The 27,566-nt window shown below is 46.2% G+C and overlaps 1 protein-coding gene across 1 annotated transcript; it reads left to right on the forward strand.

Annotated features, from left to right (window-relative positions):
* Nucleotides 1-5,300: 5,300 nt before the first annotated feature.
* SLX4 (SLX4 structure-specific endonuclease subunit) lies at nucleotides 5,301-25,992 on the forward strand. The gene is made up of 14 exons (XM_062503359.1): nucleotides 5,301-5,685; nucleotides 6,514-6,753; nucleotides 7,502-7,676; nucleotides 9,389-9,604; nucleotides 10,546-10,760; nucleotides 11,646-11,953; nucleotides 13,454-13,733; nucleotides 15,010-15,098; nucleotides 18,025-18,171; nucleotides 19,053-19,222; nucleotides 19,992-22,426; nucleotides 23,338-23,452; nucleotides 23,668-24,120; nucleotides 24,721-25,992. The coding sequence occupies exons 1-14, from the start codon at nucleotides 5,322-5,324 to the stop codon at nucleotides 25,079-25,081; spliced, it is 5,568 nt and encodes a 1,855-aa protein (XP_062359343.1). The 5' UTR covers nucleotides 5,301-5,321; the 3' UTR covers nucleotides 25,082-25,992.
* The last annotated feature ends 1,574 nt before the right edge of the window (nucleotides 25,993-27,566 follow it).

Below are 27,566 nucleotides of genomic sequence, written 5' to 3' on the forward strand. Positions count from 1 at the left end.
GTTCATCTTCTTACCACAAACATCACTGCTCCCTTCTTGATCTACAAAATAACAGAATTAGTTGATGTGGTCACAGTTATCCCTGTGGGGGTGGAATCAGGCACCTGGGACGAGGTCACACTGTGGTTTGGAAGAATGATGGGATGTCCAATGGTTCCTTTTTCTGGCAGCTTGATCCTGGTGGCTGGGGTCTCTACCAACTAACTTCCTGAGGTAAAGAACAGAAAAACAGGACAGGCAGAGAGTTAATCTCTGTGTGGTGGCACTGGAAACGTAAGAGCTCAATGACAGCTGCTTGCAGCTGCATTTTGAAACTTACCTAGCTGCATTTTAATAATTTTAAATGCCTTATGTTGATTTTGTTGGATTTTAATTAATAATTTTGTCTCTTGATAGTCCTTTAGTGGCTTATAGAAGAATTACCCCTCTGATAACACAGAGAGCTCTTGTTATTAGCTGAATGTAGGTCTGGATTTTTATAAACTGTTGATTTGGTTTAATTTTATTATCCCTCTTTATTCATCAATTCCCATATAAGCCTTTTCTTTATCAGCCTGGTGTTGAGCTCAGTCTGCCAGATGGGTGTTTACTTCCCTAATTGTGCTTTTTAAAAATCACAGTGACTTCTGCTTGCAAATGATCAAATCTGTTGACAGAAACACCTTCAGCAGCTGCTTTTTCAGTGTGCTTTGGATTGCTCCTAAAACAGGCTGCTTTCAGCACCATCAGAAGATGGATATTATGGAAATATTTTGTATTTGCAGGACTAACAGTTCCACAGTTTGATGCAGTGGCCTCGGTAGATTTTTCTTCTTGGTTTTCATGTACACCAAAAAAGGTGGTTTTTGAAAGACCCTAACTTTTTCTGCAAAGGTCATTTTACCTCCTGGTTTTAATAATTGCATTGTTTATATTCTTTGTTTATATTCATAATCCAATTCCATCACCATAATATTAATTTATATCTTTGTTTTTGCTATCACTCTGATTGCTTTTCTTTCCCTGATAACCAAGTGAGTTTTTATCAAGTATTCTCTTTTATTGAATTTCGGGGCTTCTACCAAAATGTTTTTATTCCATCTTTAAAATCAGTTGTATTATTCTCTTAAAATTAATAAATTGTTGTTGTTTTCAGTCAAACCAATTTGATTTTTGCATCACCAGCTGCTTCTCTTTGTGATTGATGTGCTACCATGTTTGCATACAACCAGAAGCATTTGCTCCTGAATGACCGTTAATTTTTATTTTACTTTTCACTTCCCCTTAATCCTCCCAGAGGAGGTATAAAGTGAGTTTTCTATTCTGAAGACGTGTTGGTAGAGGGACACTTTGTTGTGTAAGTAATGATTTAAAATTCTGTCTGGAATGTGATAGATTTTTTTTAGTGACTGTGAAATGCTTTGAAATGTTTTGCCATATGAACAGGGTGCTGGCAGGGGGAGGTGTAGCCCTGAACAGGAATGTGAGGAATTAAAGGATAGCAGATATGGAAGTGGGTGGTGCCAGATGGACACTGATGCCAATCCCTGCTAAGATTGCTCCTTGGAATCTCAGTGTGATTTTCCTACCTTGCATTCCCTGGTTTGTAGAGACTTGAATTCATTTCTCATTTCCTATTTTCCTCATCTGGTTTTGTTAACCTTTTCTGGCTCAGGGAAGCTGACAGAGACCAGGACAAGAGATTTGTACCCTCTTTGGATTCCTGTTTTGTTTCCCCTCCCTGTTGTCCTCAGTGTTAAATTTTTTGCACTTTTCCAACTGCACTGTACAGGTGCAGTGTCCTGTCCTTATAAGGTAGTGATAAAGGTATTGGTTAGTGCAGGAACCAGCAGAGAACAGTCTCTAGTGAAGAATCCACAAAAGGATGGAGGACAATGTGATTTTTCAAAAGTCACACCATGGACATGTAGGTTCTTGTCCAACAGGAATCAGTAGGAAGATTTTCTGTTACAAGATTTGGTCTGGAGGAATCCCAAGAACCCTCATTCTGGTGTGGCTGCCAAAAAAAACCTGGAGAAAGTCTTCCCTTTCACAGTAGTTGGTCTGGCTTGACTGGAAGTTTGGTCACTAACCCTCAGATTTTTGGCTGCAGCTTCCATAAAAGGAGAAGAAGGTGATGAAAATTCCAGTACCAGCCCAAGATGGTGCATCCCATCATCCTGCTGCTGCCAGCACTCTGTAATTAATGGGGCAGGGTTGTCCAGGCCCTGGTAATTAGCTGATTTCTGAAGACTGAGGTGAAGCTGGAGGGAGGGGTGGGGAAGAAAGGTGGCTTCTTTTGAACTCACTCCAGCAGGTCCATGTCCTTCCTGTGCTGGGGACCCCAGACAATAATTCAGGTTTTGTTTTTGCCTCACTTTCTAACGTTAAATAATCCCATTTCCCTTAGCATTTCTTGTGAAATACAAGAGATTACTTCCAAGGTGCTTTCTTGGTTTTGGAAGTATAAAGCAAATTTTTCTTTCAAGATGAGCAGGAGATGTCCTGAAGCAGCACTGTGGTGCTCAGGAGGGGAGAAGGTATCTGCTGTGTACTGTGTGTTGAGGCCTGCCTGGCACTGATGGACTGTTGTAGCCATGGTGATGACAAATTCTTGGAGACTGAAATGGCAGGAGAATTGTTCCTGGAACAGACAGAGAGTGTAAAGCAGCAAGTGAGCAGGCCCAAATGTTGAGTGTTTGAGAGGATGTCAAGTTGGACTGCTGGTGGAAGAACGTTTTCAGGGGTTAAAAGAGAGGCTGCTCTGACAAGTGGGAGGGTAACAGATGTTTTAGCTGCATGGGGTTTTTTTAAGAGTTTTATGATTTCACTAAGTAATTACAAGGCAGTAAATTGAAGACATGTCATAAGTGCATACTTTTAAATCATAGAATTACAGAATAATTTGAATTGCAAGGGACTTGAAAGATCATCCAGTTCTACCCCCCTGCTGTGGGCAGGGACACCTTCCACTGTTCCAGATTGCTCCAAGCCCTGTCCAGCTTGGCCTGGAGCGCTTCCAGGGATGGGGCAACCTGAGCCAGGGCCTCACCACCCTCCCAGGGAAAATTTTCTTCCCCATATCCCATCTAATCCTACTCCCTGGCAGTGGGAAGCCATTCCCCCTTCTCCTGTCGCTCCAGGCCCTTGTCCAAAGCCCCTCTTCATCTTTTTTGTAGGCTCCCATCAGGTACCTATTGAACTGGTGCAAATGATTATCAAGAGCAGTCATTTCAAAATACACTAAATCCATTCTTTTCACTCCATTTTCCAGGTTCTTTCATTCTTACGGGTCCTGCATTTTTCTGATCCATGTTTACTTGGAGGGCACAGCTGGGCTACAGATTTGGCATCTCAGCAAACAGGTTAGTGCTGCTGGTTATTTTATTTGTGATTTGTTGAGTCCTAAAATCTTCCAGAATGAATGGAATGTTATACTGAAAGAAATTATTTTCAAAACCATTACTTTTTTGAGCTCAATAAACTTGTGCTGGGTGTTAGGGACCGCAATAGCAGCAGCTTCAGAAATCCTGAGATATTGAGCAGAGCAGGAATTTGTAAGTGCAGGTCTGGAAAGGGAGGAGTAATACAGATAAATTCTTAGTTTTGCATCATAGGTGTGTCTGATCTGATCTGATCTGACCTGCCTGAGCATATGCCAAAGTTTAATATCAGGAACTCACCATAAATAATCCAGCAGTACAGATGTGTCTGAGGTGTTTAAAGCCATGTAGGATGTGAGATTTGGGACTTCTCCACATGCTGTCTCCTCCTTAGAAGAAAATGGTCAATTTACAGTTATAACCACACCAGTGTTCTGTCCAGAAAAAATAAATTTATGAACTGGTTACATGAAACTTTTGTTTCTCTCTAACAGAAAATTATTCCAAGAGTCACTGCAAAATCCTTTGCAGGTCTGGGAGCCTGAATTTAAAATAAATAAATCTATTAACATCTGCAATTGCTTATAGGAAAGGCTGACCCATGGAAGTGTGTAACCAGCATTCCTCAGCCTCTCATGTCTGCAGCCAAGCCATTTGAGAAAACAATCTCTTGTATGTTTTTCCTGCTTTTTCAGCCTTTCTGTGCCCAGAGTTTTACTGGAGTAACTGGACCACAGCTGCTGCCATTCCAAGTGAAACACTCTGGTTTAGGTTTGAAGGATGTTTGGGAGCAATATAAAACCCCTGGTAAAATAGCCAGAACCATCATGAACTTAGGACTAGGAAGAAGGGGACAATAAAAATATGTAAGAATAGAGCTCTAGTTTTAATGTTGCCTGGGAGTTGATGGCATTTCCATATGGACATTGTACTCAGTGCTGTTCCAGGTAATCCCTGCCTAGTACTGCTGTTCTTGCTGTAGCTGAAAAGATTAAGAAATTAATTTTAAAATGCCATTTATTTAGTCTGGTTACCTTGTGTATGTGATAGCAGCTTGTGAAATATGGTCAGTGCTGTGGTTTCTTGAGAAGAATTCAGCAGGAGCAGGAGAGCTAATCCTAAGTGAGCAACTGTGGAAGTAAGAGGAGAGAAAAGGTGAACATGTTTAATGGAATTGTTCTCTGATTTGTCCTTAAACCCCTTCTGAAATGCCAGAAACTCCATTTATTTGCTTCTCAAAATGAGGTTGGACTCTCCTTTCTGGAACTGTGGTGTCTCAAAGCAGAGTTTAACACTCCAGAATCACTGCTTGAGCAGTAATATAAATATAAATAGGAATGTGTGTAACAAAAGGACAGTTCAAATCCAGAGCTCCAAGACAAAAGCCTACCCCCTATTAGGTACCTGTTTTAAAATCTCTCCTCTCCTTTGCTCATGTGGCTTGGGCATGTCTGTAGTGCAATTATAGGGACACTGTTTGGGGTCAATATGTGCTGTTTCTAATCTTAATATTTCATGCAAATTCTCTTCTCTTCAGCAATTTGCACCTTGTCCCACAGTGCATCTGCCCTCTACCATTGTGCATGACCACCTGCTTTTGTTTCTTTGTTTAAGGGCTTTCATAATTGTCTCTCTGAAGCTCTGTAGCTTTCTGTGATGTTCCTACACGTGTTCTGCACAAACTGAGGTGCCTAACTTATGGTCCAGAGTCTTCTGAAGAACCAGCTCGTGAAAGCAGGTGAGGTCCTTGGAGAGAAGACATGCTGTGGTGAATGTGAATTAAATGTGGAAGAATGAACTGTTGGAAGTGCCCACTCTGTCTGGTGACCTCACTGGAATTTGGTGAATGGACATCTCTGAGGTGCTGGAAGGGCTGATGCAAATCTGAACTGGTTCTGGTGTTTCCCCCTCCCTCCAGTCCTCACAGTGTTCGTAGGCCACAGTGTTGCTGGAAAGCCAATGGATGAACAGGACAATGATTTTAAAGAGTTGTGGGCAAATATTTTGAGTAGGGCAAAGAAAAATGGGGATGCTGAGGCAACAAAGAGGGTTCAGAACAGGCCAAAGAGCAGCACAACACGAAGCAAATTAAGAAGAGGCAAAGCTGCTGCTAGGAGCCAAACGCATCATCACTTAGCAGGATTGAAGCAGACAAACTTGCCTCAAGATCTGAGTCCAAAGAAGCAAACATTGTTGCACAAAGAAGATGGTGATGCTGCAGCCTGTAGTGGTGAGACTGCACAGGGGGATGGAGCAAGAAGCCCTCTCCCTGCCAGCCAGCTGAGCACAGGAACCACTGAGTGTAGCCAGAGGCCTCTGACAGGTGAGTGACCTGAAATTGTTCAAACAGAAGATATACAGGGACTGCAAGGACTATAGCTCAGTGAAGGTTTTGAGAAATCCATCTGGACAGGCCACAGTAGCACTATTGGAGGCAGGCTTGCCCCTTACATGGGTTTAACCTAGGAATGTGTTCTGTGCTGCAGGCAGATGTCTCTCAGTAAGGTGAAGCCTTACAAAGTGATTTGTTAGCCAGTCATAATTCACTGTTCTTTTCTCAGTATCAGAACTGAGAAAAAAAACTTCTCTTTTTATCTAGGTCATCTAGATGCAAGCTCAGAGTATACTGTGGTGCTTTTTCACTCAGCACTTCATTGTATGGTGGCATGTTGTCACTGGATATTGTCAAGGGCAAAAACATGAATTAGTTAAGTAAGGTGTTGGATTAATTTGTTAGATTAATTCATACAGGATTAGTCCTTCAGTAACTGTTAAGCATGATGGCCAGAATGCAGTCACCAGTGATGGAAGTCCTTAAACTGATAAATTAGGTGAGTCAGGAATGGGCCATTGTGTGGTGGGAATGCTGGGAGAGCAGGGCTGTGGGCCTGCCTGCCATGTCCCTGCTAGAGACTTTCATGCAAGGCTTCCTTAATATTCCTGTCTGTAAAAGGGATACACATGTCTCTAAATGCCCCTGTAGCACAGAACTCTGATGTTGTTACTGTGGCTACGCAAATTGTTCATTTCTCCAAGAATGGCTGTTGCAGAACTGAGGCTGGCCCAGACTGCTTTCAGGGAAGGGCCTCCCAGCAGCTTTCAGTATATGTTTAAAACTGCCTGGTAAAACTCATGTTTTCTCCCCCTCTAGTAAATCCTCCGAGTGGCTGTTCCCAGACTGCCTTACCCTTCCTTCCTGCTCCTCCTCCAGGAACCTGCTCCTCACCCACCCCAAAGGTGCGGGTGGCAGAGCTGGTGGTGGAGAGAATGCAACAGTTCAAGAGGGTGGCACCCGAGCAGCTGAAACACAGCTCGGATGGGAGCGTGCCAAAGGCTGCAGCCAGCAGGGATTTCCCTGCCAGGAGCCAGGAGCAGAACCCTCCCGAGGATGGTACGTGTCTCCTCTTAGCTCTGCTGTGTGCAGAATGAGTAGCTGGTGAGAATGATTGCCTGAAGAGCAGTCCTGGATGCCAGGGCTTTGTTCCTGGCTGGCCTAGTGGCTTGGTGTGCAAATCATCACTTCAGTTCCCTGAGAAAACTTTGTTAAAGAATTATCCATACTTTTTTCCCAGCTCTTCTCTAAGACTGGGTTAACCTCATGTAAATTCTAGGGGAATAATTGTCTTTTTGGAAACAGGTTGAAATTCCAGCAGGATCAGTGATCCTTCCCTTGAGACATTGTTAGGCAGCTCTTAGGTAGTCCCATTTTTGGTATATCTCCAGGCACTCTCTAAGGTGATATGTTCTGTGCTGATAAATTGAATTCACAGCAAATTTACTCTGGTTGGTTCTTTATAGATCAAGTCCCTGTTGGTTCTGTATGGACATGAAAATCTGCTGTGTTATACATTTGATGTATAAAATACCATATTCTCCCAGAAACTTCAGCCAAAACTGTCCCTCCATTGTCTCTGACATGTGATGCACTGTGAGCAAATTGTCACCTCCTGCTCGTGGGCTGGTCCAGTCTTGGAGTGTTGGAAAGGAGCAGACTGTACCTTTCCTGGTGAGAGATCAGATGTGAAGATGCAAGAGAAAGATTGCAGTGGATTTTTGTGTGTCTAGTTTAATAAGCTAATAACGACAAGTGCAGTAGTTTCTCAACTTCCATCTTGTATCATCTCTGCTTTCTCTGCCAGATACCCACCATCTCCCATCCGTGGAACACGACACTGCTCTGGCTTTGGCTCTTCAGCAGGAATCCAAGGAGGAAGCCCTGGCAAGCCTGGAGGATGCAGGCTTGTTCTTCTGTCAGATCTGCCAGAAGGATCTCACAGCCATGAACACCCTGCGACGAGAGCAGCACGTCAACAGGTCAAACACCAGCAGGACCTGTCCTTTCATCCAGCCCCCCATAGACTCCTCACTCAGCCCAGCTATGGAAGGAAGTGGGAGCAGGGATTCTGAATAATGAATTACCTTTATGGCTTGAATTAATGAGTCATTTTGATGTGAAAGCAGAGGCTGAGTGCCTTGCACTGCAGGGCTTCTGCATGTGTGTGGCCAGTACAAATCTGCTTTCATTAGCAGTGTGGCAGAGGAGCTGCCATTGTAAGGGAGCATCTTTGTGGTCATCTGTAAGGTCTTTTCCAACCTTAATGATTCCACTAGTGGTGACTCCCTAATGCAAATTTTGAGATCTGCTGATTTCAGCCAACAAAGTCTTTGCTCTCTTATGCAAAAATTCATCTGAGGACATCTGGTATGTCACTGTATCTGAGCTGTTTGCTTAGGGAAATGTGACACTACTCAGAGAGATTACTCAGTTGAAATTACTGCCTTTCATTTAACAATTTCCTTAGTGATAAATATCAAACAGAATATATTATGTACAGGCAACACTTTGGAAATTAAAACTCTGCACTTTTCCATTGACAAAGCATCAGAAACAACACATTTGAATGATTGTAAATTCTTAATTTAAGCACTTTTAGAAGGCAGGAGTGGTGTAAATTGTCCAGTCCTACATCATGTTACTGAGTGGCTCCCATTGATCAGGCTCGTTTGCACCTGCAGCTTTCCAGGTGTTATTGTTGTTCTGTTTTCAGAGATTTTGTGCTGCTTGAGAGGACAGAAACTGTAGAACAGTAACAGTGTGCTAGAAATGTTTTTTGGAAAGTCAGACTTTCTGAACTATTAACATGTAATCATATGTTGAGAATACAAGGTTATATTAGCCAGGGGTTTTTCGGTAGCAGCCTTCATCCCAAGAGTGAAGCTGTAGATGGACAGATGCACTGACACACCAATAATCACCAGTGCTGAATGGTCTCTTAGCACATCCCTGTGTGTGTCATTACTTAATCAGGGAGTGACTTTTGTAACAGATCCTGCAGATCCAGGATTTCACACCCTGAAAAGAGTTGTGAAACTCAAAAGAGTTGGAGGGAACAGAAAAAGAACAAGTATAAATTTTTACATAGTTTTGGCCTGCCAGAAATTATTTGTAGTTCATCATGCTGCATTCTGGGGCACGGTGTCAATTCAGCTGCTCCCTTTCCTGTTTAGCAGGGGTTTAAAAATGAGCTGGAATGTTAGAATGAATGCAGAAGGAGGGATTAGGTGATGGACACACATTAAGTGTGCTGTTCAGAGAGGCTGTTGGACTCTTCTTTCCTAGAGGTGTTCAAGGCAAGGCTGGAGTAACCTGTTCTAGTGGAAGGTGTCCCAGCCTTTGGCAGGGTGGTGGATCAAGATGGCCTTTAAGGTCCCTTCCACCCCAAACCATTGTGGGATTTTATGATTCTAAAGTTATTCACTACACTTGCCTTTGATCAGTGTGTTTTTAATATGCCTCTGAGACCATTATCTCCATGTAACTGTTCCATGCTGTGTTCATCACAGTGGTGAGCACATAATTATTATTTCTTCAGTGGATGTTCGTGGCTGTTACCAGTATTAGAAATGATTGTGCTTTTAAAACTATTATTGTTGTTGTTGTTATTATTATTGTTAATTTTAATGGCTTAAGTCTTAGCATGGACACTTTAAAGTCTCCATAGGTAAGCTTTGCCATTGTCTCCCAGGTGTCTGGATGAGATGGAAGAAACACAGATGTCATCCTGCAGCAAGCCAGTGGTCCCTGAATGTCCCATCTGTGGGAAGCAGTTCCAAACCCCACAGAGCCGAGTCAGTCACCTGAAACGCTGTGCTGTGGAGATGGATGTGCCTCCTAAACTGCTTCTTCAGGCAGTGCAGTTGCAGGTGGCCACACTTGGTGATACAGCTCTTCAATGTCCCAGGTAACCTGGTAGGAAAAAAAAAAAAATGATGGTTGCTTCCTTTGGCCTGGGAGGTGCTGGAGGTCAGAAAGAACAGTAAATGCAAGGCTGACTCACACTGGGTGAACCCTGAGCCCAAAGCAGGTCAAGTAGAGCTGTGACCCAGTACCAGGTGAGGAGGATGTGGCAGTCAGTTGGAGAAATCATCTTAATTTCCCTCGGAAGAGGTCAGGTGGTAGATGACTTTAAAAGCCAGCGGGCAGGAGCAAAATGGGAAGTAAATAACCTTCCATTGGTTTGTCAGAATGATTTGTGCTGTGTGAGGCAGTTGCTCAGTAAAGCTGAATGGTGTGTTTGAGCTTATTGAGCAAACCACAGACTACAAGTGTGGAGCCTTTCCTGAGATCTGTGGTGCCAGTGCTTCAGCTCCTCAGCTCATGGCTGTCCTGGGATATCCTTTCACCCCGAGCTAAAGAGGAAGCAGATACAGTGTTTTGGAATGTGCTTGGTACAGAGCTGCTCGCTTGGATTTGAGCAGAATCTTCAGAGTGCACCAAGTCATGCCTGAGTGACTTTGTGGAGGGGCTCATAGGTCCTATTGTGCCAAGGAAGGACCATTGCCTGTACCTTATGGAAGCAGAGGGCTGGGAAGGCATTTTCTGGTGATCTGGTTTTCTCCCTACTGCAACTTGTTTGTTCCCCTTTGGTAGAAAAAATCATTCAAGGTAGAGATAGCAGATGCCTACATCCCAAAAGAAGACTTCTCTAAATATCTCTAAGTTCCATGAATGATAAGACATCCTTTGCTCTTTGCTAGGAAAGAAAGTACTGAATGTTTTTTATTATGCTTGACATGGGAGTCTCTCTGAGCAAATGGAACAGCTGCTCTGGAGTGCTCAGTGTTTGTTGTTTCTGATCCAGTCACATTAACTGGGACTTCCTGCTGCATTCTTGGGTTTCAGCAATCAGCCCAGCAGGGCAAAGCGGAAAGGCCCCTCCAATGAGGACTCAAGGAAAACACAGAAGAGGGCCAAAATGGAGCCTAAGGATGAAGATTTGCAGGTTGCCATGGCAATGTCACGCTCTCTGTTGGAGCAAGAAAAGCGGGAACAAGCAAAATCAATTACAAATGCAAAAGCAGTGGCTGCTTTCCCAATCAAATGGAAGCCAGGATCAGGTATGTGTTAAAGCAGGTTAGTGTCTGAGGCTGTGTTATTGCAGGAGTAAGGTGGCTGCTCTCCACCAAAACTTCCCTGTTGGATATGGGAGGGATGACAGCCCTGTTTCTGGTTTGTTGAAGCTGTCAGAGCTTCAACAATATGCAGCATTTGTCAAAATGACTGCAGGATGTCCATGGGTTTCAGCAATCTTGTGCTTTTTTTCACTGATTTGTTGTTTTGAGTCTGTAAAATAGTCTTAAGCTGTTGTTTCTTGTGAACTGTGGAAGTAAGGAGAAATAACATGAAAATATGATTGTTATTTCTCCTGTAGTAGATTCTTCTCCTATTCCTCCTGCTGCAGCCTGGATTAATGCAGCTTTTTCAGAATTACCTCATATCATTTTACCCTTCGTGCAGTGCCATGTGTGTCCAATACATGCTGCTGAGCAGGCCCTCACCATTTCAGAGTGCTGAATGGTTGAAAAAGGCAGGCAGGTGCCAGGGGAGAGGGTTGAAAGCTGTACAGAGGGGAGACTTTACTCTTCACAACCCTGCTCCTGCCCATAGGTACTCCCAGTTGGATTTGGGGCTGGGCATTAGTGAGGCAAAGGTAGTAAGACACAAGATTTCAAAATAAAAGCTGCCCAGTGTTTGTGTGAGGTGTGGATTGATATCACCCATGACCAAAACACAAAAAAATGAGTCCTTCATGGGTCTGTTGGTGGAGTTCAATTTTCCTGTAAGGGCCACGTGAGGTTTTGGACTACCTGCACAATGTTGAGAGTTGTGTTCTCATGCCTTTTGGTTGTCACTGATTACAGCACTGAAGAAGCTGCTGTGTTGATCTCCTCTGCCCTGTGTGTTCAGCTGTTCACTTATTTGGGTTCCTTTTCTTTTTAAAGAGAAAAAAAGGCGTAGGAAGGGTGCCAGTGCCCCTCCACCTCTGCTGCTCCAGGACCCAGAGAAGGCCCACAAGAGGATCCAGGAGCGGGTAGCTCTGATGCTGACAGAAGAGGTGGAATTCCCTCCCACCCCTCAGCTGCCCATTAGCAGGATTCTGGAGGATGAAAAAGCAACCTGGCTCCTGCCATTGTCCAAAGCCAAGAAATGCTGTTTATGGAAGATCAGTGCTCTGACAGAACCCTGTGACCCTGAATCATTCTACACTGCAGCCTTAACCCCTCCAATTGTACCCTGGAAGCCTGTGCAGGTGGGGCTCTGTTGTCCTTGCTCTCATGTGTGTGTGCCCTAGTTCTTGATACTTGCCTGGTATCCCTTCTGTTTCCTCATTTGGAATGTAAACCAGTGATCCCTTCTCTCTGCACATTCACTGCCCATGATCTGTTCTTCCCTGGTCTTACACAGTCAGGTTTGAGGATCTTGAAGTTTCATTTCTGTATTTTGGAAAAGAGAGCAAGGTTCATGTTACCATGGTTTTTGAGCTTTCAGAAAATAAAAGGGATGAAAACGGAGAGTACTGAGCAAAGGGACCTCATCCTGCTCATTGTGCCATTAGTTTGTCCAGATTTACAGCAGCCTGACTCTTGTTTTTTGCACTTGGAACTTCTTTCTCATAATTTTTAGTGTGAACTTTGCCTGTGTTGCACTTAGCAAGGACTGGAGGGAAAAGTTTAAACTGAAGCCTGTTATTTGCTAGCACAGAGAAGGTGGATGTGCTTGGAGTTGTCCAGCAAATCATTTGCACTCAGGCTTTTCCTCTGCATCCCACTGCCTCCTGGTGCATGCGAGCTTTGATCCAGGTCTCAGTTCCACTCTTTCATTTTGTTTCCACCTGGATCTGTCTCTTCCAGTGCTCTGTATTTTTATAAAAATGCCCACAGAAACAGACGAAGCTCTTTCAGTCTCTCTTCTTCAAGACAAGTATCACTTCTCTTTCTTCACTCTTTCTTCTCTTGAAGAAGTATTTGGTGCTTTTGTTCAAAATCTACTGTGCATATTTAGATGCTTTATTTAATACTTCTTCCCTAGTGAAAGCCCAGTGTTTCTCTGACTTGTTGCAGGTTGAGGCTGGAGAGGAAGGACTTTGTTCTAGGAATTTTTGACTTTTCATTCAAGCCAAAAACTGCCAGTGAAGTTTAAAAATAAAAAGCAGAAAGGCCTTTAAAATCATGGCAAGAGTGTGTTTTTCCTCTGATTCTTTCCATTCATTTCCATTCATCCAGAAATGGCTGAACTATTTTTACTTAGAAATAAACAAGCAAAATTATTTTTTTTGGAAACAAAGACCAAACCTGGAAAATACCCACTCCAAGGTGAAAGTTTGATTTAGTTACATGTAATTGCAAAAGCATTTCAGAACTCGGAACAGAAGCACCTGGAGAGCTTCAGCTGTGACTTCTGCCAAGAACTCCAGCTATAATGGAATATTTAGATGTTGAACTGGGAGCATTTCCCCCATCCTTTCTCCCTGCTTGGCAGTTGCCTGCACAGACATGCTCCTGGAGAAACCAACTTTTCTGCATTTTCTGTTGTAGTTTCCCTTCTTCTGTTCAGAGCTGTCTTATCTCTGGAGAGTCCTTCATAGAACTGCAGAGAGCTGTTCCTCAGAATCCCCTATACCTGGGTAATGCTCTGTGATCCTTCATGGATGTTTCAGGAGTATCAACTGAACACTGTACTCCCAGCTCTGCAAATACATAAAACAAGACCTAATTTATTGGTGTCTTTCTTTTCCTCCTCACTTGATCAGAATAAGCCAGAGAACCTTCAGCCATCAGTGGGATCTCATCAGCCAGAAGTATCGCAGCAAACTCAGCCTGACCTCAGTTCTCAGGAACCTACCTGCACAAAGGCTGGAGGCCAAACTTCTGATGAATTCAAGCCAGGCCCTGAAGGAGATGGGCAGCTTTTATCCCCAAGCCAGAAGGACATTCAGACCCTGCAGGACCTGGTGGAGTTGGCCAGGGAAGGGCTCACCCTTACTCAGTGGAATCTTGACACTGGCCATGTACAGGCAGCAGAGCAGCCAGGTGAGTTCTGGCAGCTTTGTGAGCCCTGCCCCCGATTCCTTCAGCTACACAGAGCCAGACTGTGGCTGGGCTGAGTCAGAGAGCCATGGCAGCACCCACAGGTTGTGGGTATTGATCCAAGAGGTGATACTGTGGAGGCACATTTTCCTGCAATAAGATGTAGATACAGTCAGCCTGATATTTCTGAAATTATTCATAAATCCGAGCTTTTAAGAAAATTCCTGGGCAGCAGATACTAAATTTTATTTTTAAATTAAAGATACCAAAGTATTTTTCTGCCAGGAGGGAGCCTGGATGTGTTCAACAGCTGGAACAAAATCTTCATTCCTGCTTATCTTGGGCATCCAAGAGAGCTGGAGAGGGACTTTTCACAAGGACATACAGGACAAGGGAGATTGGCTTCAAACTGAAGGAGGTTATATTTAGATTAGATACTGGGAAGAAATTTTTCCCTGTGAGGGTGCTGAGGCCCTGCCACAGGTTTGCCCAGAGAAGCTGTGGCTGCTCCATCCCTGGCAGTGTCCAATACCAGGTTGGATGGGGCTTGGAGCAGCCTGAGCTGGTGGAAGGTGTCACTGCCCATGGCAAGGGTAGAACTGGATGGGCTTTAAAGTCCCTTCCAACTCAAACCAATCTGTGATTCCATGATTCCACCTGGACAGCCTTTCTGTTCTGTGCACTGTCTTTTCAGGTCTTGAGACAGTCGGATGAGAGAGATGCACGGGAGGGATGATTTTGTGTTGGACATCAATTACACAAACCTGAAGTTTATCTGTGCCTACTCAGAGTTGAAAAAATACAACATCTGGAATTCCTCTGTGGAAACTCTCTAATACTCTCTCTAACTCTCTCTCATAGTTGCATGTGGTGCACAATTGCACATTTCAAGGGCAGTGGTACCCCTTAAAATGCTCTGGCTCTTCAGCAGAATCTGCTGTGTCTCCTGTTCATCTGTGAAAGACAACATGGTTCCTAAGCTCACCTGTCTGCATTTGCACTTGGGTATAATACTCCTCACTTCCCCTGCTAAACTGCAGCAAATGGTCCCTGGCCCTTTAATGTATGTAAATAACAGTGAAATGGTGCTTAGGTACCCTCAGCCTGTCACAACCCAGAGCCAAACCCTGCATAAAAGCATGAGGGAGAGGCTGAGCCTTCAGCCCAGCCAGCCTGGTCATAGCAGCTGTCACAGCAAGGATCCTCTTAGGAATTCTTAGTTCTTTCTGTCTCACAAGGAAGTTGAATGTGATTTGTGATGTGCATTTTCTTCCCTCAGGAGAAGAACTGACTCCCAGTGATCCTCCATGTAGTGGCTTTGTGCCCCCATCCAAGGAGAAGAACCTCCTCAGGAGCAGCAGTAACAGAGTAAGGATAATCTTTTTTTCCACTCTATGTATTAGTCAATAACAATTTTTAAAAAGCTGTTGCATTTGTGCAATTCAAAGAAATGTGGAATATTTTCCATTCCTTTCTGTGGAAACAAAGTGGTGCTTGAGGTTCACAGTGACTTGAGGATTCATCATGGGCACAGATGAGATCAGCACACCTGGGGTGTTCCATCGAAGCCCACGAGTGCCTGGGGATTTTTCAGCACTTGTCCTACTCATGAGAGATGATTTAAATGCCAGGGAACAGAAGGACAGGCTGTGAGGGTTAGGGAGTTGTGTTGTAGCACTGAGAGTGTTGGGGGGCAGGAAGCAGGGATGCAGCTGCAGCATGTTATGCAGTATGCTGCTTTAATGCCCAGGTTATTCAGGAGAAAACAGAGCCCAGGAGAGACAAAGCTGCTGGTGTTCCCTCTGGGCTCCCAGCTCTGGGTGGTTCTGAATGGAACTCCTTCTTCCCCACACCGTGTCCTGCAGTGGGAGGGGGAGTTCTTGCAGGGACTGCTTGACTTGTACTAAATCCTGACATAAAAGCCTGGTAGATAATGGAAAGTTGTGAGGGAAGATGAGCAGTTTTTGCTGCTAGTTGAGCTTTTAAAGGGTTTGATGTAGAAAATCCTGAATTGTGGGGACATAGAGGATCTAGTCTGAAAATCAGTGTGGGCTTAATGGTGACTGAGTAAGAAAAACAACCTAGTGAATCGCAGATTATTTTTTTATCAAGCCTGTGGTGTTCTGTAGATGTCATCTTATCCCACGTGCACCAGAGGATGTGTAATTTTCCCTGAAGGTATGGTCAGTTTTATTCAATTGAACTTCATACAAAATAAAACTAATTCATTTTCTTATCAAGGTCATCCACTTTATCTGATGAAACTTACTATCTTTTGTTTGATAATAAATAATCATGCCCTGAAAGGAAGTACATTTTGGTGCTAGATAAATTTTGATGCTCTGACAACATGCTTCCATATTGTGCTTAAAGGATTAAAATACTTCTAAAAGGAGACAGTTCCTTCAGATGAGAATTGGTATTAAACTTGAGCATCCCAGCTACTTGGTACAGAAACTCTAGATATTATTTGGGGGTATTAAAAAAAATTATCCTTAGTGGGAAAAGGTCTTGTTCTGTTTTTCTGTTAAACCAGAGGCCTTTAGCAGTATAGAAACTGTTCTCACATTGTTGAAACTCAGTTGCTCCTAGAAAAATCAGTATGATAATTTTTTAGAGTGTGTTTGTTTCCATTATAGTTTGCCTGAGTGAATGAAGTATTGAAAAGCTGGAGTGCCAGTGGGAGAGAAAAGTATAACTGTGTAGAGCAGATGTACTCATTGCATTGGTAACATGTCCCCTGTGTCATGTTACCCTTGGTCACATCAGTGGGTCCAGGAGAGAATGTTCTGGTGTGTTCTCCAACCCACTGCTCATACCTGCTCAGAGCTGTCTTCTGGCCAGTTTCTTTGCCTTGCACAGAGAATGGAGCAGCCAGGAGTTTCTGGCCTTGTTTGATTTCCCCATTCTTGATTGATAATTTTTAGCACCAGCAGGAAAGCCGTTCTGGGCTCGCTGCCTGGAATGTCACATCAGGAGCCTGTGTTTGCTGGCAGCCCCACAGCAGCCTCACAGGTATCCCACCTGCCAAGAATAAGAAAGCAAGAAGAATCAGATTAGATCCAAACTGAGTTTCCTGTCTTCCCTTTGGAGATCAGACCACAGCACTGCCACAACATGCAGAATGTTCCCTAGCCCACCCATGAAAGCTGGGAGAAGTGTTCGGTGTGTACTGCTAATTCCTGCTGGCTGGAGCAGGTTGAAGGGTTGGCTCTCCACAGCCCACTGCTAATGTGGAAACCTGCTAAGAAAATGAAGAGCTGCATTGTTCCAGATGGAACTGCATCTCCTGCAGGTGTTCCCTGGAATAAAGCTTGCCATTCCTCAGCTCTGCAGTAGGTTTGAAAAGCACAAACAAGGTCAGTGATTCGGGTGTTAACCATAAACTGGTTTCCATGTGCAGTCAGGCAGTGTCTCAACCCAGCTGTGATCTGAGAGTGTTTCAGACTTCCCTGAAGCACTCCAGGGCTGGAACACCAGGAGGGATCTGAGTCTTCAGGAGATGCCTGGGAGCAGCTCCAGAGGAGCTGATCTGCCATCCTTGCTGTCTAGGGCAGCATACCCCAAGCCTGACCTTACTGTCACCATAACCAGGTAACTCAGCCCTACCCAAAATTCTAGCCAGGGCTTCTGGAATGATAATAAAAGTTGTGTTTCTTTTTTAAAATGGAATGGAATTTACAAAAGAGGTTTCAGTAGCATAATCATTAATTCCTTTGAATTGGATGCCTACATTAGTTTTATTCTATGGGGGCCTCTTGTTGCAGAACTGCTCTTCTCAGCTGTCATTGCTAGACAGTGAAAAGAGAGAAGGTTCATTACTCTGTACTGAGTCATTCTCTTTCCTGTCACCCTGATTATAGTGAATTGAGTTCAAGTCTGTTGAAGTGGAAGTTACAGTTTCCTAAAATTGTGGTGGGAGGCAGTATATCAAGAGGCCAGCTATAGGCTGTGGCTAGACCACAGCAGGAAACATGTGGTGAGATCTGAGGGTGATAATGTGCTGTGACACAAGTACAGCAGAATACAACATAACTGCCCTTTCTCCACAATGGGCAGGCTGTGAAAAAGTAGAGGAAAACAAAGCAGGAATGTCTGATAGACTTGTCTGTTTGTCCTGTGGAAGACCTGAAATTCATAAAGCTGCTGATTGTCTTCAGGAGGCAGAGGTGGTGTGTCCAGGCTGGTCCTGCAGCACAGCAGTGCTGATAAACTGGGTTACTCCCTTCTTATTTTTCTGGAAAAGTGATTGACAGCTGTAACCTAAGACCTTTGTGTTCCTTCTGTGTCCTAGTCCTCTCTCCAGCTGCTGGCTCAAGATTTTGGTGCCATGGTCAACAACCCCCACCTGAGTGATGTCCAGTTCCAGGTGGACAGTGGGGACGTGCTCTACGCCCACCTGTTCGTGTTGTACGCGCGGTGTCCAGCAGCGGCTCAGGCTGTGAGTGCTGCTGCCATTCCTTCTGCTCCTGGTTAGGAGAGCCCACACTGCCCCCTCCCACAGCCAGCCAGTGCCCCAAACCAGCACAGAACACTGCTGGGCTTCGTGGCAGCTGCCTCGGGACCTGTGGTGGTTTTTCAGCTTAGGAAACCAGAATAAATCCTGACAAAGCAGTGAAAGATGTGCTACTTTATCCTGTTCAGGGATATCTTTATGTGCTACTTTATCCTGTTCAGGCTATGGGGAGTCAAGGATCCTTGCATTCCCCTCATGAGCAATGAAGGAAGCTGTCAAAGTGCTTCTTGTCCTTGCATTTTTGTCCCTGTGAAAGCACAGACTGCCTTGTCCGTCTTGGTATGTCCTGCTTGTCACCCAGGCTGGGAAGTGTGAGAAGGGAATAGGAAGTTTCTGGGAAGTACTTTAAAATAGTCTACACAGAGGTTTTGTCACTCTTGCTTTGGAGGTGCCTGCACTGACTGTGCTTTTTGCAGGGCTAGTGAAGGAGTTCTTATGTTCCCAGAGCATTTTAGGTTAAATAGCTCCCAGCCTGCTCCAGGTAAATTCAAAACAGACCAGATGAAGCTCATAAAGAGAGGTGTAGATGGAAATTGGGCTGGGAAGTAATTTGATTGCAAAACTAAGTGGACAACTCTAAGACCACCTTTCATAAGGTGACTAAGGCAAGTAGTTAAACAAAATTAACAGCCATAGGGTCAGGAAGGACATGGCCTGTTCCATAGGGAGCTCTGCGTAACTGCCCTGCCTTGGCACCCTGGTCCCAGGGCTGGGCATGAGTGAATGGAAGGAGCTGATGGGAACAAGGATGAATGTAGGTGTTGTGTTGCTTTATTACCAAATAGACTTTGCTTTCTCTGGCCCAGGTGCACAGCGAGGGGTTGGTGGTGGAGGAGGATGGGGCTGCAGCGACGCAGCGGGTGCTGCTGAGTGATGTGTCGGCCGAGGCTGTGGCTGCCTTCCTGCGGTACCTCTATGCTGCTGACACCAACTTCCCTGCTGGGCTGCGGCCCCAGCTGCAGGCCCTGGCTGCCAGGTGTGTACCCTGAGCATGTTTTGGACCCCCTCAGCCTTTCAGCCACACAAAGCCCAGTTTGAGATCTTTCGTTGCAATTTTAGTGGCTTACAAATTCCATAGTCCTTTGCTACATCTTAAATGAAACTCGTCTGTAAGGACATCGTGCCCTCAGCTTTTCTGCCAGTATGAGATTTCTGTGTTCAGTATATGCTTAGCAGACTTTGGCTGAGTTTTGTCTCAGAATGTCTGTTGGCATCTGATGTTGAACATGATGAGCACAACTCCCACTTCATCTGAACAACACTTGCAGAATGTATTGGATGCTCAGGCTTTGTGTTGTGTCAGCCATACTCTCAGTCATGGTCCTAGGCATGCACTACGAGCTTGAAACAGGAGCAGTTGCTGAGATATGGGTGGGACATGGTTGGGGCCTGCCAAATGTATATAGAGAGGTGCCCTGTCACTCCAAAAAAAGCCAGGAATCTTGCACGTGGTAGATATTATTCAGCCCCAGCCATTCCATGGGACTTTCCCATTGCCTAGGGGATTTAGTGTAGTCAGTCTCAAAACACAGAAAAGGAAGAATGTGCCTGACACTTTCATGTGAGTGACACCTGGAAAAGGGTATTTGGAATTTTAGGAGTACACTGCATCTTGTACATCTTAGGAAACTCAACTCAATATCCTCGTGTAAATTCCTTACAAAGCCCACAAAAATGATCTGACAGCCAAATGGTAAAGAAATACTGGAGGAGGAAATACTAATGTTACTATTGTATCCTTGCAGGTTTGGTATGAGGGAACTAATGGCAGAGTGTGAAAAAAACACTGGAGAGAGCCAGGTGTCCTCTGGAGTGGATTCAGAAGATGATCTTATCTCTGTGAGGGGTGATGAAGATTGTGAGGACAGAGCTGAGAACTTCCAAGACCTCTTGAAGTCAGTGTGGGTGGGTGAAGATGAGGAAGAAGTAGCTATGCTGAGCCCTGAGTGCCAGAAGGAGGATGACAGTGAGATGGGAGAACAAGAGCTGGAGGAAATCTATGAGTTTGCTGCAACTCAGAGAAAGATGGCTCAGGGTGAAAGAGAGGTAAGCAAGGGAACACACTGCAGCATCTGCAGTGACACTGAGGCAGTTCAAGGTACAAACCAGCAAACTGAGCAGGAGGAGGTAAAGAGACCTGAATCTGCTTCAGTAAGCAACAGCTTCAAAGGTCTGAGGGATGGCAACCATGTGGAAAGATCTAAGTGTGACTTGTATGCACAAAAAGAGAAGATGCAGAATGTAAATAAGTGCAAGAGCATGAATGATCCACAGACCACTATTGTGCCTCACCACAGTGAACCTCAGAAATGGGATGGAACATCCCATGGTGCTAATGAAGGAGGGACTCTTGGGGGATGTGAGGAGGTGAAGGATTCCAGGTCACCTCAGGTCTCACATGACAAGGCAGATCCCTGTGAAGATCAGTTTCCTGGTTTCCAGGGTGATACTGATATAAATGGCAGCTATGAACGTTTGTTTTCTGCCTCTCAGGGAGATCACTGTGAGCCTTCCCCAGTGAAAGTTACCAAAGAATCAGGAAAGTCCCCTAGTGAAAAGCATATTGGTCTTAATGATTCACTTCTGTTCAGCAAGTCACAAAAAGACTGCTCTGTGTGGAAGAATGGATTCTGTGGGAGTCCAACTGCCCAGCCTTATGTGTCCCTTTTTCCTGCTCTTGGCTCTTCACCTGCATCTCCAAAATCAGAAGGAAAATTAGCCAGGGAACACGTGTCAACACCAAAGCAAAACAGAAAGGAAAAATTATTTCCATCTTATGACATACACTCCCAGAAAGCCAAGGAGCTGGGTGCTGCATCAAGAAACAAGATCAGAGTTTTTCCAGCAGAGCTTCCTCACAGTGAATCAAACAAGAACACACGTGTCCCAGTGCTATCATCACCAGGCAGGACTCAGGATGCTGCAGCTCAGGGGATCAAGGAGGGTGATGCTATTGTTTTATCTTCTGATGATGATGAAATGGAGTTACAACAAGGCAAGAAGTTGCCAGAGTCTGACTCTGCTCTGGAGAAAATGGAAATGCCTGTGCACCTGAAGTATACAGACATGAAACAAGGTCCTGAGATACCAAAACCTGACCTTAACTTACCAGTTCCTGAAACAGAGCAGAGATCAGCCCAGATTTCATGTGGCAGTACAGACACAGTGTGTGTAAGTGGTGATGTAAAGGTGTCCCCTGTATTTCCTCTTAGGAGACAAACAGGTGCTTGTACAGAGATCAGACAGAGTCCAAACTTGAGCCCTGGGAAAAGGCTCAGTAATGAAACGTCTCCAGACACCTCCTGGCTTGTGCCAGGAACACCAGTTCTGACCAAAAGCAGAAGCCTCTCAACACAGACTCAGGTCACAAGTATTGATTCTTTAAAGGGTTCAGGATCTAAACTCAGCACAAAGAACATAGCAGCAGGTAATAGTAATCATGAAATGACTGGAAGTTTAATAAAAGTTCATGAAACAACATTGTCAGACAAACATTTGCCAATGGAGACCTCGGCCAGTGGAAGGAGCTTACCCAGCAGCCCAGCAGCAGAATCCTTTTCCAAGAACTCCCTTCCAGTTTCTCCAGTAGATCCAGTTTTCCTCTCCCCTGGCCACACCAGCACGGAAAGCAAATGTGCCAATATCTCAGGTTTACCCACACTGGTTCCTCCGTGCCAGGAGCAGCCACTAGAAGATAAAATCAACGTCAGTGTGGTTGAGCTGGATGACAGTGACAGGGAAGTAAGTCTGCCTTCTGTGGGTAGCAGTGTCCTGCTGTGTGAGGAGCCCCCAATCCCTGTTGATGACTGCTGGCTCGTTGACTGTCTGTCACCAGCCAGAGGTGACGGCCACAGCTGTGGCCAGGTCAGCACAGCCAGCAGCCCCAGCCCTGGCTCTTGGCAGGAGCAGGGGGAGAGCCCAGTCCAGGTGCTTGGAATTAAGGGCAGCACCCCTCTCCAAGGAACTCCTGCTGGCAGGAGAACAACTTTGCACTGCCCTGAGAAGAGCCCTATTGAGCCCTGTTCATCAGTGGGCAGCAGAGCCAGTTACCTGGACTCCAAAATCTGGGATGACTGGAATGGAGAAGAGGAGGAAGACCAGCTTCCAGAGATTCTTCCTCTGTCTCAGAGGTTGGCAGCTGCAGCAGAGGCCGGTCGGATCGATCCTGTCAAGACTCCTGGTGAGAGCTTGTATTGATACTAGATTTATTGGGCTAGCTTAAATTGCTTTTATTTCAGTGATTATCTTACCTGTGATGCACTTGACATACTGAAAGGGTCTTTGGGCTTTCTGATGCAAAGCAGTTGGGAGGGCCAGGCACAAAGAAGGTGCAGGCATTTGCTATGGGAAAGCACCTGTCCAGATGTGGGATTCCTGGAGTGTAGCTGTGTTTGTTTCATTGTCACCATTCCTTTGGTAGTGACAGGACTCCTTGCAGAAGCTATAGGTTCATGGATAGAGAAGAAAAACAGCCAAAACAGAACAAAACATAGGCTCCAGCCTGCTTGCCAGTGGAATGATGTAATTGATGTTGCAGTATCTAATTAAATACATTATTAATTATGCCATACTAAATGATTCGTTTAAGGGGTGATTAGAACACAATGTGTGAGACTGGCTGTGCTTCACAGTATCAGTAAACTGGTATCATTAAATCAGTATCTTAACTCCAGACCCCAGTAGCTTGATTTGCTCAATTTTTTATGCATCAAGTCTCCGTTATGAAATTTCCTTCCTGGCAGAAGGACCACTGCACAGAATTCAGTAAACTTGGTTTTAACTGCTTTCTAAATGTTGCCTGTTCTAACAAAACCCTGAATGGCCTCATTTTCAGATGTGACATGTGTTCCAGTTAAAACTGTTTCTGATGTAAAGTCAATGAAAACCAAGTATCCCAATTAAGGGCGGAAAAAAAGTGCTGACTATTCTATCCAGTATGAAGCTGAGTAATAACTAGAGCAGCTTATGAGGAACTAGTTCCTATTAAACAATTATTAGAGAATATTAGATTTCTGCCAAGAGGAGGAGTTACCAGCCATTTTAAGTCCTTTCTGTACTGATTCTCATCACAGTAATGTCATTCTGCTGCAGAACAGAAGAACAACAGCTCCTGTCAGGAGAGCAACAGATCCCCCAGCACTCCAGTGACACCCATGCCAGCTTATTCCATGATGGAGACCCCACAGCTGAAGAAGGAGCTGAGCAGGTGAGCATTACCTCCCCCAGGATGGGTCTTTACAAGAAGAACCTGCTGACAAGTAGTGTGAAAGTAGGGGAACCATGGTGAAGCTCCAGCCAGTGCCTTCTGAAGTCACATCACACTTTTTCAGCTGCACTTCCTGGCCTGAACTTCTTGCTGAGCTGTGACAATGGAAGGTGCAGTTAAATTACTGTAATTTAAACTCCCACCTTCTCTTTCAGATTCGGTGTCCGTGCTCTCCCAAAACGCCAAATGGTGTGGAAGCTGAAGGAGATATTTCAGTACACTCACCGGGATGGGGACTCTGACTTTGAGGATGAAATCCCCTATTCCCAGCCCCTCCCACGGAAGTCCCCGGCCAAATGGCCGAGGCAGCCAAAGGCAGGCGGGGCTGCGGGCAGGAACCGTGCCAGCGCCCCGCGGGCTGTGGGCAAGAGGAAGCAGCTTGCCAAGGCTTCTGTAGTGCTCCCTAGGGATGAGGCTGATGGTGCAGCCCATGGAATAGGTTGTGCCACAGCCAAGGACAGAACTAAAGTGACACATCACCCAGAAGGAGGCAAAGAGCAGGAAAGGCCGTCTGTGTCCCTGGCAGCTGATGGCGAGGAGCTCCCAGCATCCCAGGAGTCAGCAGGTTCTTCAGTGAATGGAAGTGACATCTCCTTTGGTTCACAGAGGTGAGGCACTGAAATCCTAGACAAAAAACTCAGGTGCAGGACAGAGATGAGGTAGGAATAAGGCAACCAGACATGAGTGTCCCTGTGGCCTACAGTGGCTACCTCACTGAGTGTGTCATGTAGAGGTCAGCACACTCCTACAAAAGAAACAGGCTTTGTATTTTCAGTCTAATTCCCACGGAACTATTCTCAGAACATAAAAGGGCTGCTTATGAGCAAGGCCCAAATCTGGTATGCCTGGTCTGCATGTCAGTGACATGGAACACTCTGTGCTGCCTGAGAACCTGCAGCTGGAACTGGGAGAGGACAGAACAGCACTCCTTGGCAGAACCTGCCAGGAGGGAAGGGCCAGGAGACAGAAATTCCATACAGCTCTGGGCTAGGTGAGTTGTACCAGTGCTGTCCTGGCTGGGATGGGAAGTTTGCAGAAGCCCTGCTGTGTTCTGCCTCATCTATTTTGTGGGTGTTGGTAGTGCAGGGTGTGTGATTCCACAGAGGGAAGTCATAGGGCTTCACCATCAGGGATTTTTGGGAGCTCTGGTCCTGTCCGTGTTGGCCTGTTCTTTCCTTGACCTCTGGTCTGTTTTGTCCTGCTTTTAGTTCCTTCGTGAATGGATTTGAAACCTGTGCTTTTACATCTGAGGAGGAGGAAGAGGAATTTCCAGCATCTCAAGCAGCAGCTCGGGAGGAGGAAAAACTGGAGGCGGTAAGGTGCTACATCCGCTCAAACACAGCCCTGTACAACAGGATTCTCTTCTACGAGCCCATCGAACTGGCTGATCTGCACGCAGAGCTCAAACAGGATGGCATTAAAATTTCCAAGGCAAAGCTGCTGGACTTTCTGGATTCTCAGTGCATCACATCTACCATGGCCAGAGCCCGGAAAGAGCAGCAACAGAAGAGGAAGGAGAGCAGAAAACAGAGAAGACGATACCGAGTGAAACCCCCTCTTACCCGCTGAAAATTCTGTATGCGGAAGCCTTGCTGCCAAGCTGGAAAGCCCATTCCCAGCTGGTGCTCCAGCAGCAGGCAGTGGGTGGAGCACTTCTGCTCCTCGTGGCCTGACCCAGGTGCCATCCTGGGGAAGGGGCCTGAGCCACACTCTCATGCCGGCCGTCTGCTCCCACAGCACAAACGCCCCAAGGCTGCCCTGCCTCCAACACACAGCTCACCTGCAACCTCTCTTCACCCAGTCTGACTCTTGTGCCTTTTCTTTCCATAGATTTTAGGTTCCTAAGTTTTCTTTGTGCTGGTGCTTCCCTCAGTGGCACTTGCCAGGACCTATTTATTCCCTGGATTTGGGCTGTGAAATGCTTCAACCTTCAAATTCCAGGATTCAATCCACTCTGTCAAGCACTGCTTATTTACACTCCTGTGAATTCCATCTTCATTTCTTCAGCACAATTTGCACTGCTGATTTTTAAGGCAGGGAATGCTGTGGAAATACATATAGCCCTTTTTTTCTTGCTTCACTTGGCAATCTCTACTAAAACTGCTAAATCTGTGTTTCTGAAATGGCTGCAGAACAGGGCAGGGGTTTGTTCTGCTCCCTTTGTGACACCTCCCAAAAGCGCCCCTGATACCCTATGTCACAGGAAAACCCACAGCAGAGATATTTTTAAGCAAATACTTAAATGAGTACTGGAACTTTTCAGCACTTCTCAAATCTTGAGCTAAACCTACTGCTTGGATCAGTCCCATTTCCAAACTGGTCCCGGTTGTAAAGTGTCTGGGACTCCTGGAAAAGTCTTGGACCCTAAATTGTTGTATTTTATATATTGACCTTCACAACAACTTCTGAATTCCATCTGTTCTGGTAGTTCTGAGTGTGCAAAGGCTCACTGAAAAATATGTGCACAACACAAAAAGAAGGCAGATTTCTAGGTATCTTTGTGTATGTTTGTGGATTTTTTTTTAAATTTTTGATACATAATTTTTGATTTACATTATATAAAATAAACACTCAAAATCCTGTCAATTCTCATATGGAACAGTAATCAAACACAGGATTGTTTAGGAAACATGTACTTCACTGAACTAGACTAGTATTTCTAGTTTCAGCTACGGGGCAAAAACACGACTGGGAAGACTATGCCTAAAAGTACTAAACTTGAACTCTTGGAAAAAATAGGAACTGGGGTGGCGTTGGGGGTGAGACTTCTGGGAAACCTCTTCTTCCAACTAACAGAGGGGTTCCTAACACCTATGGGCAGGAATGTCCCAGTGCCCGGGCTCAGCACTGGTCACGCATTCCCTGCCATGTCCAGCAAGGCCAGAGTCGATCTGGGGCTGGAGAGTCAGAGGGGAGGCGAGAAATGGAGTCTCCTCTTGTGAGTGCCAGGGCGCCTTGGCCTCTTCCCTCTGGGCACCGGGCTCTGCCCGGAGCTCTGGCGCAGGCACTGCCTCATCGGGGCCCGGTTCTCCAGCAGCAGCTGCAGCAGCTCCTCGCAGCAGCCGCGGCCCTGGCAGCACGGCCGTGCAGAGGCCGAGGCGCTCCGGCTCTTCTCCTGCAACGCACAGCACGGGGAGGGAGCCCCATGCAAGGGGCACGGGGGCCTCAGGGGCCGAGCCCTCTGCCGCCGCCTGTGGCCTCTCCTGCACAGAGAGCCTCGGGCCCGGCCGGGCTGCCCCGGGCAGAGGCTGCAGCAGCAAGAGCTCCGGCCGCCTCTGCCGGGGCTCCCCGCGGCTCAGCCGGGCCCCATTGCTGCCCGGCCGCGGGCTCAGCCCCCGCTCTGCCTCCGCGCCTCGGCCAAAGGGCTGCCCCGCAGGCCCAGCACCCTCGGGGCCTGCCCAGCTCTGCTCCCGCACGGGGCTCTCAGCCCCGGCCCCGCACCCTGCCGGCCCAAGGCCTCGGCGGCTCCCGGCCCCGGCCCTCCTGCCCCAGCCCTCCCTCCCTCACCTCTCCCCAGCGCCTCCTGCGCCCTTTGCCAAGGACCCAGCCCGGCCCAAGGCTCTTGACGAGCAGAGCCACGGCCGCGCGCATCCACGGCAGCGCCTCCACCGCCAGCGTGGCGTCCCTCAGTGCTGCCAGCTCCTGCTCTTCCAGGGCCTCGGGAAGCGCATCCCAGCTCCCTGTGTCCCTGGCAGCGTGGCTGGAAGGCTACAGTGGCTGCGCCCAGAGCAGCAGCTGCACCGAGAGCGGCGGCAGCCAGAAGAGCCCCTGGCTGCACATGGTGCTGCTGAAGGACAAGCTGCCGCCGCTCAACAGGCTCTGCCCGTCCTTCCCAGCCGACTTCTGCCCAGGCTCTGGGCACGCCAACGGGCTGATGTGCAACCTAAACCTCCCCTGATTTTGGGCTGTGAAATGCTTCACCCATCCCCTTCCTGGGTTCAATCCTCTCTCTCAAGCAGTGCCTGTTTGCACCCCTGTAATTTCCATCTTCTGCAGGACAGTCTTTCCTGCTGATTTTTAAGGCAGGGAATGTTGTGGCAATACATACAAGGCC

Source organism: Cinclus cinclus, chromosome 16, assembly GCF_963662255.1.
Source record: "Cinclus cinclus chromosome 16, bCinCin1.1, whole genome shotgun sequence".
NCBI classification, from domain to species: Eukaryota; Metazoa; Chordata; class Aves; order Passeriformes; family Cinclidae; genus Cinclus; species Cinclus cinclus.

Excerpts from the sequence above, each read along its gene's own strand:
- SLX4 (XM_062503359.1), top strand. The coding sequence starts at position 5,322 with ATGGATGAACAGGACAATGATTTTAAAGAGTTGTGGGCAAATATTTTG. Across the intron at positions 11,954-13,453 it reads TACCCTGGAAGCCTGTGCAG|AATAAGCCAGAGAACCTTCA; the intron begins GTGGGGCTCTGT and ends TCACTTGATCAG. Across the intron at positions 23,453-23,667 it reads CTGAAGAAGGAGCTGAGCAG|ATTCGGTGTCCGTGCTCTCC; the intron begins GTGAGCATTACC and ends CTTCTCTTTCAG.